The sequence below is a fragment of the Myotis daubentonii genome, chromosome 11, assembly GCF_963259705.1.
Source record: "Myotis daubentonii chromosome 11, mMyoDau2.1, whole genome shotgun sequence".
NCBI lineage: Eukaryota > Metazoa > Chordata > Mammalia > Chiroptera > Vespertilionidae > Myotis > Myotis daubentonii.
The window spans coordinates 30,997,317-31,019,234 of NC_081850.1; the positions used below are offsets into that span (position 1 = coordinate 30,997,317).

Sequence of the window (21,918 nt, forward strand, 5' to 3'; positions counted from 1 at the left end):
AACGCGGGAGCTGCCGTGACCTGCACTGGCCATTTACAGAGAAATGGCATCATGGACCTGGTGCCCACAAAGCAACACTCAGCTTCCCCCAAGTGGGACACAGGCCCTGCCATTACCCCAGAGTGACAGTCCACCAAATAGCAGAGCAACAGCCCACCAAATCGCAGCCGACGCTGCCAAGACCCCATGGTGCAAAGTGCAGCCCACAGCCCAACCCAGCCGAGAAACGGTGGCTGTGGGCTCCGGGTAATGATGTCACGTAGCAATGCCCGGCTTCCTCTCCCTAGAGCAGGGGTGGGCAAACTTTTTGACTCGAGGGCCACAATGGGTTCTTAAACTGGACCGGAGGGCCGGAACAAAAGCATGGACGGAGTGTTTGTGTGAACTAATATAAATTCAAAGTAAACATCATTACATAAAAGGGTACGGTCTTTTTTTTTTTTAGTTTTATTCATTTCAAACGGGCCGAATCCGGCCCACGGGCCGTAGTTTGCCCACGGCTGCCCTAGAGACTACTAGCCTCCTTGCAGTTTCTTCAGCCCAGGAATACGACTTGCTTTATAGCCAAGTACAAACATTTCACACTTTAACCAAATGTCCATGTCTCATCTCATTTGATCCTCTCAGAAGTCCTGGAGTAGGTAGATAGGAGACTTGGTGGAATCCTATTTTCTTTTCATTAACCAGAAAACAGAGACTTAGAACGCTTAGAAACTTGACCCGACTGAATAGAAGTAAGAAATGGTGGACCTTGAAAATGACTTCAGGTTTTCTCACTGCGCAGAATATAGTCAAACACTACATCTACATGATGGAATACTCTGCTGCTATAAAAAAGAAGGAACTCTTACCATTTGCAATGGCATGGAAGGAACTGGAGAGCATTATGCTAAGTGAAATAAGTCAGTCAATGAAGGAAAAATACCACATGATCTCATTCGTTCATGGATAATAAAGACCATTATAAACTTATGAATAATAATAGATACAGAGGCAGAGCTGCCTCAAACAGATTGTCAAATTGCAGCGGGAAGGCCAGGGAGGGTTGGGGGGCAGAAAGGAGGGGGGTAAGAGATCAACCGAAGGACTTGTATGAATGCATATAAGCATAACCAACGGACATAAGACACTGGGGGGTAGGGGAGGCCAGGGGATTGTCAAGGGTGGGGGGAAAAAAAGGACACATATGTAATACCCTTTGTAATACTTTAAGCAATAAAACAATAAAAAAAACACACTGCTGCAGTTAAATATTTTACTCTTTGTTCTCTCTGCATGATCTACAATAATAATCTGCTTTGTGTTGGTATTTACTGCTGTGTTCCTGATAAATTACCTGAAAGAGAAGTTGAGGTGCTTCGCTGGGCTGGAAAAAGTTTAGCTAAATCAGAAAGTAGGTCTAATTAAGCAGTTTATATATAGAATAAATGTCATGGGGATGTAAAGTACAGCATAGGAAAATAGTCATGGGGATGTATATATAAAAGGCTAAGTTGACTTGCGCATGCGTGCTACATATAATGCTCTTGCCGGTGCCAATCGCACCCGTATGTTTCTATCTGTCATTATCAATTGTGAATTTGGTTGACATTTCTATTATGGAGAAAGGGCGAATAGTGTTATTAAAATATTTCTTCTAATTAATTTCCTTTCAATATGCACGAATTCGTGCACCGAGCCTGTAGTTATAAAATAATACTGAATGTCAACTGTAATTGAAATATCTGAGAAATGCAAATCAGAACAATGAGGTATAATCTCACACCTGTCAGAATGGCTATCATCAACAAATCAATACATGACAAGTGCTGGCAAGGATGTGGAGAAAAAGGAACCCTAGTGCACTGCTGGTGGGAATGCAGACTGGTGCAGTCACTGTGGAGAACAGTATGGTGTTTCCTCAAAAAATTAAAAACGGAACTTCCATTTGACCCGGTAATCCCACTTCTAGGAATATATCCCGAGAAAACAGAAACACCAATCAGAAAGGATATATGCACCTCTATGTTCCTAGCAGCATGATTTACAATAGCTAAGATTTAGAAACAGCAGATGAGTGGATTAGAAGATTGTGGTACATCTACACAATGGAGTACTACGCTGCTGTAAAAAACAAGGAATTTGCAACAGCATGAATGGAACTGGAGAGCATTATGCTAAGCGAAATAAGCCTGTCAGAGAAAGATAAATATCATATGATCTCACTCATTTGTGGAATATAATGAACAACATAAACTGATGAACAAAAATAGAACCAGAGTCATAGAAGCATCGAGCAGACTATCCAACCTATGAGGGAAGGTGGGGGATGAGGGGGTAAGAGATCAATCAAAGGACTTGTATGCATGCATATGAGCATAACCAATGGACACAGATGAGGGTGGGGGGTGAGGGCATGTGCTGGGGGGTGGGGGCAGCCAGGGAGAGGTCAAGCGGGGGGAAAGGAGACTTATGTAATACTTTAAACAATAAATAATTTAAATTAAAAAAGAAATATTTAAAAAACACCTAAATTTTAGAACCACTGGTGTAGTTGAACTTAATTGATGTGTGTTCATGAAAGCAGATCTCAGCTTTAATGTAGTGGAAAGAACATCTGACTGAAGCCATAAGACCCAGGTTCTAATCTCAGTTCTGCTACCAGTTCCTAATGTGCTCTTGAACAAGTCAACCTTCAGAACATTACCCTCTGTAAGCCAGAAGACCAGACTAGGTAATTTCTAAACGCCTTTTCAGCACTAAGATTCCCTCTCTGTATAAAGGATATGTACCCTGATGCCAAAGGACAGAGATAGTAGTGGGGAATTGAGAAACAACTGAAAATGCCCCCTCTGCAGTGACCGTGTGAAGCTACCACAGATCAGACATTGCTCTTGCAGGTTCACTCCCTGGCATCTTGAAGCTGCAAATGCTGGATGCTTCACAGGAATTGACCAACCCCTCACCCCAATTAATACACCTGTCCAACCAAACAATTCTACAGGAGGGAAGGGGTCCTTCCTGACCCTCTCATGATCTAGTTACTCCCTGAAGCATGAAATGTGTCTATCCTCTCCTAGCTTTCGTAACTGCCCAGGCATTCAAAAGAAATAGGCAAAGTCCAGGAAAGATTGGGATTGGTAGTAATGGAGGTCATGGTGATACTGTGTGTGTGTGTGTGTGTGTGTGTGTGTGTGTGTGTGTGTGTGTATTGTCCCTTTCTGTTCCCCAAGAACCCAAATAGGAAAATCCCTTCTTCAGTTTTATCCTGCATAATACTGGTTTAGTGATATGAATTAAACATGTTGTTATGTGGGCTGTGTCTAAAATAACAACAAACCTAGGCAAAGAAAAAGATGCCATCAGTGAATGGATAAAGCAGACTAATTAAAAATGCACATGCTGTCCTTTATCTGGAGGTATCAGAATACACGCATGCGCATACACACACACACACACACACACACACACACACACACACATACACACTGGGGCAAAAGGAGGTTTATAGTTGTTCATATGGAAAGTAATAAAATAATAAATAATATACAAGAACTCTGCTTCACATACTCACAACTATAAACCTACTTTTGCCCCACTGTGTGTGTATGTGTGTGTGTGTGTGTGTGTGTGTGTGTGTACTATGATATCCATCTATATATGAAGCTGAGTGGACACAATAAAGCCCCAAAGGTGACTCCATCACTGTAATTGCCAAATACAGAAATACCCATGAAGCCTGGATCAGAACCCAGGACGGGTGAAAGCCCTAGATTCTGGTCTTGTAATCACCAAAAAGGTTTCAATAACTAGAAGAAATCAGGCCTCATTTCCTTCAGGGGAGTTGCCATTTCCAGGTACCTCTGATGCATGGTAGTAAGATTCAGTTTCATATGCATTTATCAGCCTTTGTTCTGTGCCAGGCACTCTGCTAGGTATGCTAGGAATATTTCAGGGTCCCTGTTCCAAGAAGTTGAGAGTCTAGTGGGAGAGACAGACACTTTAACAAATGACTGTGACATAAGGAAGAATTACCTACCAAATACTTAGAAACAAGGAAAAGAGATATTTTAGATCATGTTAAATAGGCAGACAAATCAAGCCTGATATCTTACTCAGAGCAAAATCCAATCACCAGTGGGGCAGACTAAGGACCTGTGTGCCTCCCACTAGGAGGATGAATAAAACAAACACGTGCTAATTGGTAGGGCTACCAACACTTATACACAGGCTTGTCATCAAACAGAAACTCTACGGGGAATTCTCCAAGTTCCTCGACTTGGGGTTGCTGTAAGCAGCATGCTGTGCAGCCAAGCTAGTGTGACAGAGACCTGTAAAATGCCTGTCAGAAGCCTTGACAAGTGAGAAACAGGAAACTGGGGGAGGAGGGACGCTTGTTCTCCATCCTCACCAGCCCGTGAACACCTGCTACTAACAGAGCAAGCTGAGAGACACACTGGGCACGTGTTGGCTGCACCAGTGAATCAGCCCCTCATGATTCAGTGAAAACATGGTCCTTTCCCCGTGCCTTCCGCTGCACAAACCCCTTTCCTTTGCTTTAGCAGGGGTCCTCAAACTACGGCCCGTGGGCCACATGCAAATACAAATATTGTATTTGTTCCCGTTTTGGTTTTTTACTTCAAAATAAATTCCTATGCAGTGTGCATAGGAGTTTGTTCATAGTTTTTTGTTTGTTTTTTTAAACTATAGTCCAATGGTCTGAGGGACAGTGAACTGGCCTCCTGTTTAAAAAGTTTGAGGACCCCTGCTTTATAGTGATTAGACTGGACAGAAAGAGGTAAACTTGAGTAGAATTGACCATTTTGGCAAATGGTAAATTTTTTTAGATGAGAAAATTCACACTAACCCCATCTGTAGGGAGTTTTTCAATTGACAAGAAATAGTTTTATTCATTTATATATCTGACTCTAGCAACCCAGGAGAATGGGCAGGGCATCCCCCACAGTTCCCAGTTTATAGAGGGAGAAACGGAGGTGGTTTCAGGTGGTTGAGGGACTGTGCAGTCACCAGTAAGAAGCAGATTTGATCCTGTGAGCTCAGGTCTTTGGCACCTTTGCAGAATGCTCCTTTCACACTGCTTCTCAAAGAATTCAAGATTTGTCTGTTCTAATCCAGTCTCTGGCTAGCAAGCATTTTAGGTTGAGCCTTTCCTCAAGCAACAGAATTTTAATTTGCCTCCCTCTGAGGGAAGTGCATAGACTGTTTTTTGGGAGCCTGAGGTTCAGAGGGACTAGGACAATGCAGGCAAAAGGTGTGCTGTTAGCATCAGCCAGCAGGAAGCTGTCTGTCTCTAGCTACCTTCTCTGAGCCTCAGCTTCGTAGTCTAAAATGTGAATAGTCATAGCCACCAGGTTTTGTGGGGACACAGCGTGTATTTAATGACTGTGATGTACTAAGCAGCTATGAATGATCATCACTATGACAGCCCTGAATTGTACAATCATTGCATCACGACTCCTGCAAGCTGATGGAGGACTCGGGGTCCGCATGTGTAGAAGGGACTCCTGTACCAGTGTCTGTGGAATTGGGTGTTTGGGGGCACATCGTGCTTCACAGACAGCTGCCAGGAAGGCAAATAGTTACAAAATTAAAAATCTGCACATTGCTCAAGGTATGTTTTTGTCTGTGGTTTGGCATAGTTCAGTGACGGCGAACCTATGACACGCGTGTCAGAGGTGACACGCGAACTCATCTTTTGGTTGATTTTTCTTTGTTAAATGGCTTTTAAATATATAAAATAAATATCAAAAATATACATCTTTGCTTTACTATGGTTGCAAATATCAAAAAATTTCTATATGTGACACGGCACCAGAGTTAAGTTAGGGTTTTTCAAACTGCTGACACGCCGAGCTCAAAAGGTTCGCCATCACTGGCATAGTTTATCCCAATTTTTTTTACTGTAAAATATTTCACTTAGAAATATAACTTTAAACAGCAAATGAAAAATTTTAAAAAGAGTAACTCTATCTAGAAAGAAGTTTTCTTCTGAGAGGGCTCCAGAGTTGGCTTTCCAAAAGTGCCAGCTGCTGGTTTCTTTTATTATGACTTGGTTTAAATATATCCATGGCTGAGGGGGAGGAGCAACTGACAGCAGCTTTGGCTTCCTGCGATGCCTGATGCTTATTTCACTAAGTCAGTGGTGGCACTGATGTGCTTTTCCTTGACAAGAGCTCTAACTGAACCCCCCAGCGTTGATCTGTTCTCCACCAGTTACTGATGGTCTCGCTTCCTCATCTGGAAAGTAGGGCTGATCTTACCTGTCTTGTCCATCTCACAGCTTCTTCATATAGATCAAATAAGTGGATATGTAAGTCTTTAAAACTGTACATAATACTGTACCAGTGTTACCCATGTCTCCCACCCAGTACTTTCTTAAAAATATTCAGTGCAGCCCTGACCAGTTTGGCTCAGTGGATAGAGCGTCGACCTGCGGACCGAAGGGTCCTGGTTTCGATTCCGGTCAAGGGCATGTACCTTGGTTGCGGGCATATCCCCAGTGGGGGGCGTGCAGGAGGCAGCAGATCGATATACCTCTCTCATCGATGTTTCTGACTCTCTATCCCTCTCCCTTCCTCGCTGTAAAAAATCAATAAAATATATTTTAAAAAATATTCAGTGCAACTCAGGAAATGGAATCACCCATTTTGGAGGTGCTGCTAGGCACTCTGAATCTAAGCTCTTCTGATATCCCATTTCTGTGCAATATTAGACATTCTTCTTTGCAACCAGTGTAGCTCTTCAAAACAAACACCATGATACTGATCCTTGAATAAATATTGTGATTTCCTGGACCTTGCTTTCGAATAAATAATCTTGTTAAATGACACTTTCAGCTTGAATCCTTTGAATTAGAGGATAAACCATCAGGTCTGCTCCTTTCTGCCCATAGTTCACAGACTGTTCTTATTCCTTTTCCCTTTCCTCTAACCTTTGACTTGAAATATGGCAGCTTTTCCCACAAGGATTCCATTCAGAGCCCCAGCTGTGCAGGCGCATAGCCACCACTTCTCTTAACAAATGGAGTCAAATGGAACATCTCACCTGGGCTCTGCAGGCCACTGTGTCGCCCAGGTGCACTTTGCTGACATTTTACTTACTCGATAAAGCCTTATGTGATCTTAAGATCAGTCAATGTTGTTATCATTTCTCAAACTCATATCTTATATAAACTATTATATATATTTTAGGATATCTATTTTTAAAATGAAAATAATGCCAAATCTGTTTGTTTTAATAAATCATCTAGATACAGCCATTGAACAAAGAAGGAGGTAGAAGTTTAGGCTTCAAGTCTGAGGTCAGCTACGATGATTAGATAAGTCAATAATAATGATTCTCAAATTTACATCTCTAAACACCAAATCTTCCTGACCTTGTATATTCAATTGCCTTTGGACATCTCTGGAAATCACCAATAAGCATCTTGAATTTAACCTGTCCAAAATCAAATCAAGAAACTTGATTTCTCCTTTCACTTCCCAAATCCGCTTCATCTCTTTGTCCCCATTTTAAGAAGTAGCATCTGCATTTCCCCAGGAGGTCATATCAAAAGCCTTAGAATCATCTTTGACTTTTTTCTTATCCTCCACACGTATAACTCAAACAAGAAGGCTATGCAGTTATGTTATCAGGCAGCCTCCTCATCAGTTCTTGTCAAACTCATAAGATTTCAAACGAGTGACAGACATATAGCAGCACTGTAGCAAAGCAAGCAAGTTTATTAAGGAAACAAAGCAAGCAAATTTATTTAAAATACACTTGGCATAAAGCCTAACTGGACACTCAGTTGGTCTGAGCATGTGCTTAGTGGGGCTCAAAGGGTTTTATGTCCTTCTATCTACAGGTTTCAAGGTTCCTCTGCTGGATATTTTGGGTAGCAGATTAGGTTTCAAAGTGCCCCTTTTACTTTATTGTGGATTTTCTTGGGATATTTGTACACATATCTTTGTCTTGTTTGGCAAGTCCTAAGATGGCTAACTAGTGGTTGAGATGAAACTCCCTTTTTTTCTTCCCGCTTCTCTCGTCCTGCCTTAACAGTTTCCGGGTGATTTGAGCTATGTAATTCTCTGGTTAGAGAGGACAGGTATTAACCATTTTCTCTCAAGTGTCATAAGTTGGGAAAAATAAGTTCTTGCGGTTCACAAGTTGGCTGCAAGCTGCCCAAACTGTTTGGCCTTATTGAATTTTCGTGCACTGGGCCTCTAGTAGATAAATAATATATTATCTGAGCTTCATATTTTGAATTCATAGATTGAGATAATGAAATAGCTTCATGCAGACATTGATCTGTGTGTTTAAAGTGGAGAAACAGACAAACCTCTCTCATAATGTTTATGGTGGCAAGCCCTTTTTGGCTTCCATTCAACATGAAGAAGATTGGAGTCAATTTAGAATAACCCCAGAACTATTCTTTACTAATAGATGAGGGGTGGTACCGCTCATGTTTTTTAAACACCCTAACTTTTAGTCAAGTACTCACAGATAATACAGAGAATATATAAATTGTTCTTTACTTTGAGACACAACTTCTAAAGCCCATAATCATCCATAGAGGTGAGAGTTTTGGAGTGGCTTCTCACCTCGCAGAATTGCCTCCCACTTTCGCCCTTGGAGTTACTAGGAAATTACACCACTCTTTCTAAGGCCAAGGTCGATTTGACCTCTCTGCATTTCCCTCCCTGGGGCCTTCCTCTTCTTCTCAAGTCTCTGGCACAAGTTAACAATTATTTGTCATTTATGGAGGTGGAGGAGTACTTAGGATGCTGCAATTGCAGGATGGGTAAAACCATGGAATAGTTTTACGCTGCCAAAATAAATTTTTTTTTGAATAGCTAGACTTTCTGTTTCTTTACTCATTTGATCTTCACTACCAAATTCCCTTTATTCTGATTTTTATGTCCAATCTCCATGAAGGAAAAAAGAATAGGAAAGATAAATAAGTTTATGTCATCATAATTAGCAAACTACAATGGAGGAGGGTTTGGAGGAGTCTTGCTCATGAGATGGATTTTAGGGGAAACCAAAAAAAAAAATGGTATTAAGCAACAGTGACAAAAAAAAAATAAGTTGGAGAAGCTCAAGAGAAAAAGCTTTAGAACCCAGCCTTCCCTTCTTTATACTAGTAACTATAGTAGTACATGGATAGATCCAATACTTTAGCTCAGAATCCCACCTAAGAATGTCCCAGGGGTCTGATTCTAGTTTGGCAAGTTATAGTGAGAAAGATGAAGAGCAAATGAAAGAGTTAGATGTGCTTTTTACTGGCAGCTCTGTTGCCAAAATTACAACCAAGTTTAAACCTCAGGTTCATGAGGCATACTGTTGCAAAATAAAAAGAAAAATCCATCAATACATCTGAGCACCTGAGACGAGGATGTGGAAACCATTGTGCTCAGCATTCCAAGTGTAGTCCTGAAATATAATGTTAGGCAGAGTGGGAAGCCATAAATGTGAAGTTAAAAGGCTGACTGGATTTTTCAATGGAAGGTTCATTACAAACTCTGATGTGAGATGTGCTCCTTGGCATTTACCCACACAAGCAGAGGCTATGACATTAACATGTGGTTCTTTATGTGAATTCGAATCTGAGTCTTGCTGCTTCCCCAGAAAGAAATTTGAGGTGTAGGGGGTGGGGAGGTGGGGCAGGGAGGAACTAAAATATTTAAATTTCTTCTGCCCCAAAATAGTTTTAGATTTATATGAAGGATATCATCAAAAATAAAAGTGTAAGGCTTTTTAAAATTTCATTCATATATTTGTATTGATTAATGTCATATCAGATACTTTTAAATAAATCTGCACATGGATCTTTAAAAAAACTTAAATTACTGGAAAAAGGTGAACCATTCCCTAATATCACTGATGGTTATTAAATTTGAAGAAGAGAAAGGGAAAATGGTCTTTCTGCTTTTTACAACAAAGCAATTCAAAGGTCTTTTCCAACTGAGAAAAGCAACTTTGAAACGTGTATCTGTGTCCAAGGTTCGGACTGCTTTTTGACGACACATGACATAAATCCTGGTTAGAAAATAATTGTCTGGGACGGTACTGAGTTACTAGGTCATTTAAATCGATGCTGTGTGCTACTGCACACTTAAAATTATATACACTGCTCTTATCCTAGCTACAATCTGTTTCCTTTCGCTAATGCAGTGAAGAACAATTTACTCCAGAATACCAACGTCCTTCTGATTTCATTTTTGCTCCCACATCTGCTGCTGTGGGTGCCAGCCCTAGAAAATAAAACCAAATAAAGAAACACATGGAAGCTTTGGGGAAACAGGTTTTAGAGTAAACATCAACAAAATTTTTAGTTCTGTTTCTGACACTTTGTTCTAATTAACTTTAATGGTTGGTTGCAGTTGTTCTTTTGAGAGGTTTGGAGTTCTTTCTTCCTTCTTCCTGCCCCCCTTCCTTTTTGAGGACATATCTTCCCTTCAGGATTGAGGCAGAGAGTGCACCATTTACAGTTTCCCACAGAGGTTATGGTCTATGGCTCATGCTACTTGCACCATTGAAGTCAGTGGCTGTTTGTAAAAGTTAAGGAGTTCTGATGTTGAGAAGTGAAATGGTTGACAAACCCTAGAAGATACTAATAACCAATGTTTTGTTTAAATCACAGTTGTTGATTTTTCACATAAAAGTTCATAGCTTACTAATCGTCTTGTGAAAAAGATATGCACAATCCCCACAGATAAAGTCACTGCAGAATCTTGCCTTTCCTTTGGCAGCACCAACACTGATTTGGCAGTTCCCTGCTGCTCTTCATTCCATTTGCATATTCATTTTGCTGTTCGGTTGAGATCTTTTTCTTCTCAAATACGCCATGGCTTGCAAGTCTATGTTTGGGTTCATTTTTTTTTTTGTGGGATCCAAGGAATCATAAATCATGCCAAAGCCAGCTGTCTTGCCACCGCCAGAATGGGTTCTGAATCCAAACACAAGATAATATCTGGTGTCTTCTGACATTCTGACTAGGTTTTCCTGAATTTCTGTCCTAGGGGCTGTTGCCTTCCCAGGGTGAAGGACATCAATGAGATTTGTTCCCACTGAAGTAGTCTGTTTGTTGGTCATGAACTTCCTAGTCTGGGTAGTTACTGTTTGTTCATGACAGTGACCAATCTTCAAGCAGCCAGGGAGAAAAAACTTCAGTTGTTTTTTTTAAAAAACTGTTATGTTACTTATACCCACCTGAGAAGCTGTTGAACATTTTTAGTTGTATGTATGTATGTATGTATGTATTACCAAAAAAAGCAGAAGGTAGTTAGAAATGAATTGAGCCTGGGCCATTGTTGCTCTGGGATTAGAACATCAGCCCATGCACCAAAGGGTTGCGGGTTTGATTCCCAGTCAAGGACATGTACCTGGTTTGCAGGTTTGATCTCCGGCCCTGGTTGGGGCACATGCAGTAGGCAACTAATTAATGTGTCTCTTTCATAGCGATTTCCCCCCTCCCCCTCCCCCTCCCCCTCCCCTCCCCCTCCCCCTCCCCTCCCCCTCCCCCTCCCCCTCCCCTCCCCCTCCCCCCCCTCCCCCTCCCCCTCCCCCTCCCCTCCCCCTCCCCCTCCCCCTCCCCTCCCCCTCCCCCCCCTCCCCTCCCCCTCCCCCTCCCCCTCCCTCTCCCTCTCCCTCTCCTTCTCCTTCTCCTTCTCCTTCTCCTTCTCCTTCTTCTTCTTCTTCTTCTTCTTCTTCTTCTTCTCTCTCCTTCCCTCCCTCCCCCCTCCCTCCCTTCTACTCTCTGTAAAATGCAATGGAAAAAATATCCTCACGTGAGGATTAACAAAAATAAAAAATAAATGAATTGAGAAAGCAGACACTGTGGACTGTGGGTAACTAATAAAAAAATCAAATAATTCCTATTCATTGTAAGCCAAGATCTGAGATGTACTTCTGGCTACTATGGGGTTTCAGAGTCAGAATCTAGGGGTTGCAAGGATATCAGGATATGAACCACTCCATCGGTCTTCCAGAGCTTTTTATCATGAAGGACTAGGAGGCTTTCAGTAGAGACTCTTCTGGTCTATCCCAAACCCACCTCTTCTCTTCTAACATCTCAACTTTATTCATGTGTCTAGCACTCAGGAAGGAAATACTGAATATTCCAAGCAAAACAAACAAAAAACTTCAAACAAAATTAACTTTTTGTTAATCCTCACCCAAGGATATTTTTCCATTGATTTTTAGGGAGAGTGGAAGAGAGAGGGAAAGACAGAGAGAAGCATCAATGTGATAGAAACACATCGATTGGTTGTCTCCTGCATGGCTTGGGCCAGGGAGGACCCTGCAACCAAGGGACTTGTCCTAGACCGGAATCAAACCCGGGATCCTTTAGTCCACAGGCCAACGCTCTATCCACTGAGCCAAACCAGGTAGGGCTAACTCATTCTTCTTGACAGCGATTAGTTTAAGAGTAGACATGTGACCCAGTAGTTCCCACCCATGAGATTAGTGGTCAACTTGCTGAAAATTTTCTGAGAGATTTTCTCAGTATTAAACAGAAATAAAGGAAGGAATCAATCACCGCAATTCTTCTTTTGGGTGTTGGGTCTGTTGTTGACTTCTGTAGCCATCCTGTCCTACAACCAGAGAGTGAATCAGTGTGAGGACAAGCCACCAAGCTGTAGATGGCAGAGCAAGAATGAAAGCCTTGTGCCCTTGATGACATTGTTAACCCAATGAAGAATCTTTATAAGTAAAAATTATTAATGTGAGTGTCATCAGCTCCTTCCCCTACCCACTAAACGCAAGCATGAATGATTCCTGACCAATTTCTGGTTGAGGAAGATGTGTCCAAGAGAATCACATCACTTCAGTCTCTGTCAAGACACTGAAGGTAAAAGGTAGATCTATTTATAGTCTCAGATGCAGAGTACAAACAGGGATAGCTAAAGAATGCATTCCTCCTGGCAGGCTAGTCTGTTGGAACTGGAAGTAAGAAAGCAGGACCAAATTGAGCTCCTGGGTTCAGGAAACTGGGAGCAGAAAACCACAGCATCTGGATAGCAGCTTTCATCATAGTGCAATAAGAAGAAGCTGTGACTAGTGATAGGGTCAGAGCCATATTACTGCAAACTTGAGAAGCAAGAAAGAAGACAAGGCCATCTAGGGGCCACATATGAATTATCTTCTTGGGACTCCCTGGATGCCTCAGGAGGAACTTGAGGATGGGGTTGCTGGGTGTGCAGCCAGAAGGCTATTCTTTAGTCAATAGATTATTATGACAAGGAAAACCAAGGGTTCTCCGTTATCAAGCTAACAGTCACTTTGATTTGGGTAAGAATAGAAAACTGATGTGTGGAGAAAAATTCTTTAACAGCTACCATGCCAAAATGGCTTTGCGTAATGGTATATTGGCAAGTTGTTGTTGCTGTTTTGAGTCATTAATGTTGCCTACTCATGACACAAAGAATTAATATATTCTACGGTCAGACTGGTTACCCATGTGAGATTTTATACAACTTAAGTTTTTGAAGTATTGTTTCTAAAACATGGGTGTGCCTAAGACTCACTTAAGGTCCTTGTTTACATTGCTGAATTCTAAAATCTGCAGATTCTCATTATGAAGGCCTGGGTTGGGGCCCAGAAATCTGCATTTAATAAGTTCTCCATGTAACTCTAATATAGGTGATCCCTGAATCACAATCTAAGAAGCTCTGCTGTAAGAATTCTGCATTAAAGAACAAATGTTATATATTAAAAAGAAAGACATGTAGCTTTCCCCTCCAAGAAGACTTTTCATTTGAAATATTGTTCCAGTGTTAGAAATGAAGTTGATACTAAATAGTCCTATTGGAATCTACAAATAGTCCATGAGTTGTGATTCAGCCACCCAGGATCTATTGTATTGCTGTCATTTTTCCTCCTAGAGGTTCCTTAAATTTACAAAAGTAGTTTTTGTTGTTGGGGGTGGGAAGATGAGAAATATGGAAGACAACACTCACTTCATATTTCCTCCCTCACTGCAAGTGGAAGCATAAGAGGAGGTTAAAAGTCCACCATCCTTGAGATCAAGAAGTATTGATTTGTGATTTTTCTAAGTGAAAGGGCGAGGGCTATGCCCTCCATCTTACCCTGGATCCTCCATGTTGGGACAGAGACCATGTGCTCAGAAGAGTGCCTTCTTCCCGGAAGCCCAGGCCCCTGCTGGCCACGCCCGGGATTTCTTTGAACTAGCCAATGACAAGCAAGGGATGTTCGCGCCATAGAGATGACCACATCCTGTGCAACAAGACCCGACTTGGCGCCTGGCCAATCCGAAAGGCCCACAGCTAGCCCCCTCCCCTCACTATTAAAGCCCTGATTTTCCCATGGATATCACTCGGTTTTCCGCTCGCTGCGTCGGCTGGAGGCCCGGGTCGGGTTAGCTAACTCAATAAAGGACCTTCTGCTTTTGCATCGGATTGGCTCCCTGGCATGGTATCTTGGGGATCTTGAATTCTGGGCATAACATTTTGGGGGCTCGCCGGGATCCCCAACACCATCGATGGGACTCCCAGTCCGGAGGGCCTGACTGACCGCGGTAGGTAGGTCGTGTTTTGTTTGTGTCGTGTGTTTTGGTGTGAGCTCACTTCTGAAATCTGTAAATGCCTGTAAATGCCTGTAATAATGATCTGAGTGGATCAACAGGCGGGAGGAGCTGGGGGACGCCCCGATCCTCCATCTGAAGGGGTATAGCTTTGCTTCCGCGGAGTCGGGAGTTCTGTAGGAACCCCCTTAATCTGAGACAGGCAGGAGGAGTCGGGGGGCGCCCCGATCCTCCATCTGAAGAGGGGAAATTTTGCTTCCACGGAGTCGGAAGTTCTGTAGGAACCCCTCAATCTGAGACAGTCGGGTCGCTCCCGCTGGTTGGCACACAACGGTCGTTTTCGGTTTTTGCTTCCATGGAGTTGGAAGCTTGTTTTGGTTTCGCTTCCATGGAGTTGGAATACTATATTTTCGGGCCCCTTAGTTGTCTGTGTTTGTGTTTTTTCGGTTTTATTTTGTGGATTTACTGGATGGACATTATGGGACAGGCTCAAACTACTCCTTTAAGCATTATGGTCGATCATTTCAAAGAGGTAAAGGGAAGGGCCAGCAACCTCAGTGCAGAGGTCCGGAAGGACCGGTGGCGGACTTTTTGTTCTAAGGAGTGGCCGACTTTTGGTGTTGGGTGGCCGCCGGAGGGGACGTTCGATCTCCCCACCATTCGCCGGGTTAGGGACGTCGTCTCCCAACCCAAAGAGGGACATCCTGGTCAACTCTCTTACATTGTTACTTGGCAGGACCTCGTGGAAAATCCACCACCTTGGCTTAGGCCCTTCTTACCTCCACACCCTCCGGAGCCAGAACCCATTCTTGCCTTGCAGGAAGCGGAGAAGAAGAAGGAGAAGAAAGTCACCCTGCCGTCAGCTCCAGCTCCCCGCTACCCGGTTTTGCAGGGGGGAACTGGAGAAGAGTTAATTTTTCCTCCCCCATATCATTTCCACAGGACGCCGGAGAGATTTGATCCTACCCCGTCGCGGGAAGCTGACGCGGTTCCGGGAATGGCTGGGGGCGGGGTTCCGGGAATGGCCGCGGTTCCGGTTCCGGTAGGAGGCCCACCTCTCACCCGGCAAAGAGCTCAACGGGAGCTGTCTGTCGCAGCACCCGACTCCACTATCAAGACCCTGCCCTTACGAGCCGCTGGACCTCCGGATGCGGATGGCAACCAGCCCCATATTTATTGGCCTTTCGCAACTAGCGACCTCTATAACTGGAAGGCACAGAACCCTAAGTTCTCCGAAAAACCGGGGAGACTTATTGACTTGCTAGATTCTGTTCTTTTCACCCATCAGCCCACATGGGACGACTGTCAGCAGCTTTTACAGGTTCTGTTCACGACGGAGGAGAGAGAAAGGATCCTCAATGAGGCCCGAAAGATGGTTCCCGGTGTAGACGGAAATCCGACCACGAACCAGGCCCAGATAGATGTCTCTTTTCCCTTAACTAGGCCTGAATGGGATTTCAACACGGCAGAAGGTAAGGAGAGGCTCTTGGTCTACCGTCAGACTCTAATGGGAGGTCTCCGCAGGGCTGCTAGAAAGCCCACCAATTTGACCAAGGTAGGGAATGTACAGCAGGAAAGAGATGAGTCTCCAGCTGCCTTTCTAGAACGGATCATGGAGGCATATCGCACCTATACCCCCATGGATCCAGAAGCCCCTGAGAATAAGGCAGCTGTAATCATGAGTTTTATAAACCAGTCAGCCATGGACATTAGAAAGAAACTACAGAGAATAGATAGATTAGGAGAAAAGAGTTTACAGGATTTACTGGTAGTAGCAGAGAAGGTGTTCAATAACCGAGAGCCCCCTGAGGATAGGCAAGCCCGCGCCATGGTGGCTGCCAGTGAGAAGCAGACTCGAAACCTGGCCAAGATTCTGCTAGCCACCACCATGGAGTCCCCTGGGGAGCGGACCCGTCACCTTCACCAGCTTGCTGATGGCCAAGAAAGAGGTAAGAGAACCGCCCGGGACGGGAAAAGGAAGCTGCAACAGAACCAGTGTGCTTACTGCAAAGAGATAGGGCACTGGGTCCGAGAATGCCCAAAGAAGGCCGGTAAAAAGGGGAACAAGACAGACCGGGTGGAGGTCTTGGAGCTGGAAGGACTGAGTGATTAGGGAAGTCGGGGTTCGGATCCCCTCCCCGAGCCCAGGGTAACTCTTAAAGTGGAGGGGACGCCTGTTGACTTCCTTGTCGACACTGGAGCACAACATTCGGTTCTCCGCACACCTCAGGGGAAGCTAGCCAGCAAAAAGTCCTGGGTGCAAGGGGCAACTGGCATGAGCCAGTATTCATGGACTACCCGAAGAACAGTAGATCTAGGAACGGGCCGGGTATCCCATTCCTTCATGGTAATACCAGAATGCCCCTACCCCCTATTAGGACGAGACTTGCTAACCAAGATTGGAGCCCAAATAACCTTCAGACAAGGGGGGCCTCAGGTCACCGATGGCGAAGGCCACCCCATCCAGGTCCTGACTCTGAGACTGGAGGATGAATATCGCCTCCACCAAGGGGCGCCCCCAGTAGAGAACAATATGGACAGGTGGCTGCGAGAATTCCCCACAGCCTGGGCAGAGACGGGGGGAGTAGGGCTGGCCGCCCACAGGGCCCCAACGCTGGTAGAACTAAAACCAGGAGAAGGCCCGATGAGAGTCAAACAGTACCCTATGTCCCAGGAGGCTCGGAAGGGAATCCAGCCTCACATCCGGAGACTGCGAAGCCTAGGGGTACTGGTTCCATGCCAATCTGCCTGGAACACCCCCCTCCTGCCAGTCAGAAAGCCTCATACGAATGACTATCGGCCAGTTCAGGACCTCCGGGAAGTAAATAAAAGAGTCCTGGATATACACCCAACCGTTCCTAACCCATACACTCTCCTAAGCTCTCTGGCACCCTCTAGAATCTGGTATACTGTATTAGACTTGAAGGATGCCTTTTTCAGCCTGCCGTTAGCGCCTCAAAGCCAACCCCTGTTTGCCTTCGAATGGCACGACCCCGAGGAAGGTTACAGTGGACAATTAACCTGGACGCGATTGCCCCAAGGATTCAAGAATTCGCCCACCATCTTCGACGAGGCGCTGCATGAAGACCTCGGTGAGTACAGGAGGGAACACCCCAATCTCACCCTTCTTCAATATGTAGATGACATCCTGATTGCTGCCGATACCGCCAAAGATTGTGAGCAAGGGACCAAAGATCTGCTGGCCACCTTAGGAACCTTAGGGTACCGGGCCTCGGCGAAGAAGGCTCAGATATGCCAAAAGAGGGTGAGTTACCTGGGATACATACTGGAGGGCGGACAGCGGCGGTTGTCAGATGCTAGAAAAGAGACAGTCTTGAAAATCCCTGCTCCCACCTCCCGGAGGGAGGTGAGGGAATTCCTAGGATCGGCTGGCTATTGCCGCCTCTGGATACCAAGTTTTGCTGAGATCGCCAGGCCCCTATACGAAGCCACCAAGGAGGGGAAGGCCTTTAAATGGACTGAGACAGAAGAAATTGCCTTTAATCAGATAAAGAAAGCTCTTTTGGCTGCTCCAGCCCTGGGCCTACCAGACATTACAAAACCCTTTCGCCTCTTTGTAGACGAGCGCAAAGGAGTAGCAAAAGGAGTTTTAACCCAGGCTTTAGGCCCCTGGAGTCGCCCAGTAGTGTATTTGTCTAAAAAGCTGGATCCCGTAGCCGCCGGCTGGCCACCGTGCCTAAGAATCATTGCGGCAACCGCGCTCTTAGTCAAGGATGCTGACAAACTGACCCTGGGACAGGAGATCTGGATCACAACCCCGCATGCCATTGAAGGGGTCCTAAAACAACCTCCCGATAGGTGGATGAGCAATGCTCGCATGACCCACTATCAAAGCTTGCTGCTCAACCCCCCTAGAGTACGGTTCCATCCCAGTGCGGCCCTCAACCCTGCTACCCTGCTACCTGACCCTGACCTAGATGCCCCACTGCATGACTGTGCGGGAATCCTGGAGCAGGTACATGGACTTCGGAAGGACCTGACCGATCGGCCCCTCCCGGATGCAGAGGCCACCTGGTTCACGGATGGAAGCAGCTTCGTGCGGAACGGGAGCAGGTACGCGGTGCAGCGGTGGTCACAGACACGAACACCGTGTGGGCGGAGGCTCTGCCCCCTGGGACATCAGCTCAGAGAGCAGAACTCATTGCACTCACCAAGGCACTGACACTGGGGGCTGGAAAACGGCTTAACGTTTACACAGACAGCCGTTATGCATTTGCTACAGCTCATGTTCATGGGGCAATCTACCAGGAAAGAGGGCTATTGACAGCCGAGGGACGGACAATAAAAAATAAGCAGGAAATTCTCGACCTGCTCGCGGCCTTGTGGCTTCCTGCCAAGTTAGCCATAATCCACTGCCAGGGACACCAAAAAGCTGATGACCCGGTAGCGAAAGGCAACCAAAAGGCTGACCAGGTTGCAAAGGCAATAGCCCTTACCTCGGTCCCTACCATGGCCTTACAACTCCCAGACCCAGGGGACCCAGTCTTACCAGACCAGCCCAAGTACTCCCAGGAAGAGTTGCAACATATCAGAAAGCTCCCCAGAGCCCAGGAAATAAAGGGATGGTGGCATACACCAGAAGGAGAACTTATACTGCCGGACTGGCTCGGGGACACGATGTTAAAACATATGCACCAATCCACTCACCTGGGAACCCGGAAAATGAAGGACTTAATCCAACATGCCAGAATCAAAATTCACCAGCAGAATACCAAGATAGATCAGGTTGTGTCTGCCTGCAAGACCTGCCAACTTACAAACGCAAGGGTCGGATCAAATGAAAGAGGGACCAGGCTCAGAGGCACCAAACCGGGAGCACAATGGGAGGTCGATTTCACTGAAATTAAACCAGGGAAGTATGGTTATAAATATCTTTTAGTGTTCATAGACACCTTCTCTGGCTGGGTAGAGGCATACCCAACCAAGCACGAAACAGCTCAGACGGTGGCCAAGAAGCTGCTGGAAGACATCTTACCCAGAGGGCTCCAGAGGGCACACGAGGACATTTGGCCGCGCCTCCGCGCCATCTATGAGACCAGCCCAACCCCAACTCCTCATCAACACAGACCAGGAGATTGGGTCTACGTCAGAAGGCATCATCGAGAAACCCTTGAACCACGTTGGAAGGGTCCTTACACCGTGGTGCTAACAACCCCCACTGCTCTCAAGGTAGACGGCGTCGCGACCTGGGTTCATCACACTCACGTCCGGTCAGCGGACCCCTCCACGATCCGGAAGGACTTCATCACCAAATGGAGCGTCGATCGAGATCAACGCAACCCGCTCAAGCTCAAGCTACGGCGTGCTCGACCTGCGTGATGCTGGTAACATTAAATAGATTTAGATAATGCCTGCACCTTCATGGACACGGCTCCAAAATGACAAGGACAATTCATAGGAAGATCAGAAATAGACTTTAGTATCACATGTCTAGTATCATGTTTTATTGTACTGATATGTTATATTGACCTTTGATTCTTTTGCAGGTTTGAATGTATGTTGGCTGTCCTGGAAGGGAGCTGTGTGGGGTGACCCCCAAAAGTAAAGGGTGTCTAGCTGCCAAGAGGACAAGTGCCCAACTGGGCAGGGAAGGGTGCCCATCAGGTTTTGGTCTCTGTTGAGAGACAGCTAACAGTTGACAGCCTGTAATACTGTCTTGCAGGCCTGCGTGACCATGCCCATGTCAGGGGTAGTAAAGCTGGAAAAAGCCTGTTTAGACTAGAAAGTCTGAGGCATGGTTATGCATAGAAAGAAGGTTTTATACCAACAATTACTGTTTTGTTTTAAATCCATGATAAGAAATTAGCAAGGAAAGTCAGAAAATCTTAGAGTAAATCAGTATGTTTTTCTCCTTATGTAATTCCTCCAAAATCTGGCAATGCTAAGTAAGTACGTTTCTTTGCATAGATTCAGTAAGACTGGTTCCTAATAATGGTTTTATTAACGGAAAACTTTGACTGGAGTATCATGTTTTAAAGAGCCCTGCCTGAGCTCTAAAGACTTGAAGCCACTAAGAATGCCACGAAGAAAGCCTGGTATCCTGCTTGGGAGCCCTGAAAATGGCTGGCGCTGGAGCGTCAGGCCCATGCCCTACCATCACTGGCGGTTGGTAAGAGTAGAAGGGGAGCAGTAAAGATGCCTCTGCATCCCTGCGGAACCCCCACACACTCTGGGCCGCAACAAGTAGGAGGGCTACTGAGATGGGCCTTAAAGCCTGGAGCGTGGGCTCAGGTAGAGTTGCTACAGGTGAGGGATTCACCTAACTCAGCAGATACTGCAGGCAGGCCTGATGGCAGCTGGATGGCTTGGCTTCCTGGCCCTACGGGGCACATTAAGGTTCAACCATGAAATTCCAGCAAAGATAGTCAGTTACCATTCTTGTTGTGTTTATGCAAACATCAGGACAGTAAATAAATTTATCTTGATTTGGCTTTTTAATAGCCATGGAGGAATTTTAAGAAGAAAAATCCTATTTCAATAGAAGTTGTTAAAGCTAAAATGGTTTCTTTCCCTTCCACCGGACCATTTGTTAAGTGTATAAAATAGTTCAGTTGATAGTTCTGTGTGCTCACTATGGGCCCCTAGCGACGGTGAAATAAAAGTGCAGTCCGTCTCATGATTGAGACGGAAGTTCCAAGACAAGGGGGGAATGAAAGGGCGAGGGCTATGCCCTCCATCTTACCCTGGATCCTCCATGTTGGGACAGAGACCATGTGCTCAGAAGAGTGCCTTCTTCCCGGAAGCCCAGGCCCCTGCTGGCCACGCCCGGGATTTCTTTGAACTAGCCAATGACAAGCAAGGGATGTTCGCGCCATAGAGATGACCACATCCTGTGCAACAAGACCCGACTTGGCACCTGGCCAATCCGAACGGCCCACAGCTAGCCCCCTCCCCTCACTATTAAAGCCCTGATTTTCCCATGGATATCACTCGGTTTTCCGGTCGCTGCGTCGGCTGGAGGCCCGGGTCGGGTTAGCTAACTCAATAAAGGACCTTCTGCTTTTGCATCGGATTGGCTCCCTGGCATGGTATCTTGGGGATCTTGAATTCTGGGCATAACACTAAGAGCAGAGATTGCTATTCATCTTTCATTCCCAGCACCCACCAGTGACATTGCTCTACCCATTACCTTGCCTGTAATAGGAGCTGGCTAATGTTAGTGGATTGGGGCATAGTTTCTGAGCTTATACTAATCCTAAAACAACAACAAATATATCCTAAATTCTTAGCTCCAAGAAGGAAGAGAAATATTTTGTATTTGTTTGCCCACCATTGTGTATAGTTGAGCACTAAACAAATGTATGAGAATAACCCATTGAATGCATGAATATATATATACATACTTTATAATCAGTGTTTGCATGCATCAG

The 21,918-nt window shown here is 45.2% G+C and overlaps 1 protein-coding gene across 1 annotated transcript; it reads left to right on the plus strand.

Moving 5' to 3' along the window:
- Window positions 1–15,473: 15,473 nt before the first annotated feature.
- On the plus strand, window positions 15,474–20,245 carry LOC132211918 (uncharacterized). The gene is given in 3 exon segments (XM_059656685.1): window positions 15,474–18,600; window positions 18,603–19,872; window positions 20,035–20,245. Coding segments are annotated over 2 exon segments (4,341 nt in total). The 5' UTR covers window positions 15,474–15,524; the 3' UTR covers window positions 19,868–19,872; window positions 20,035–20,245.
- Window positions 20,246–21,918: the final 1,673 nt, after the last annotated feature.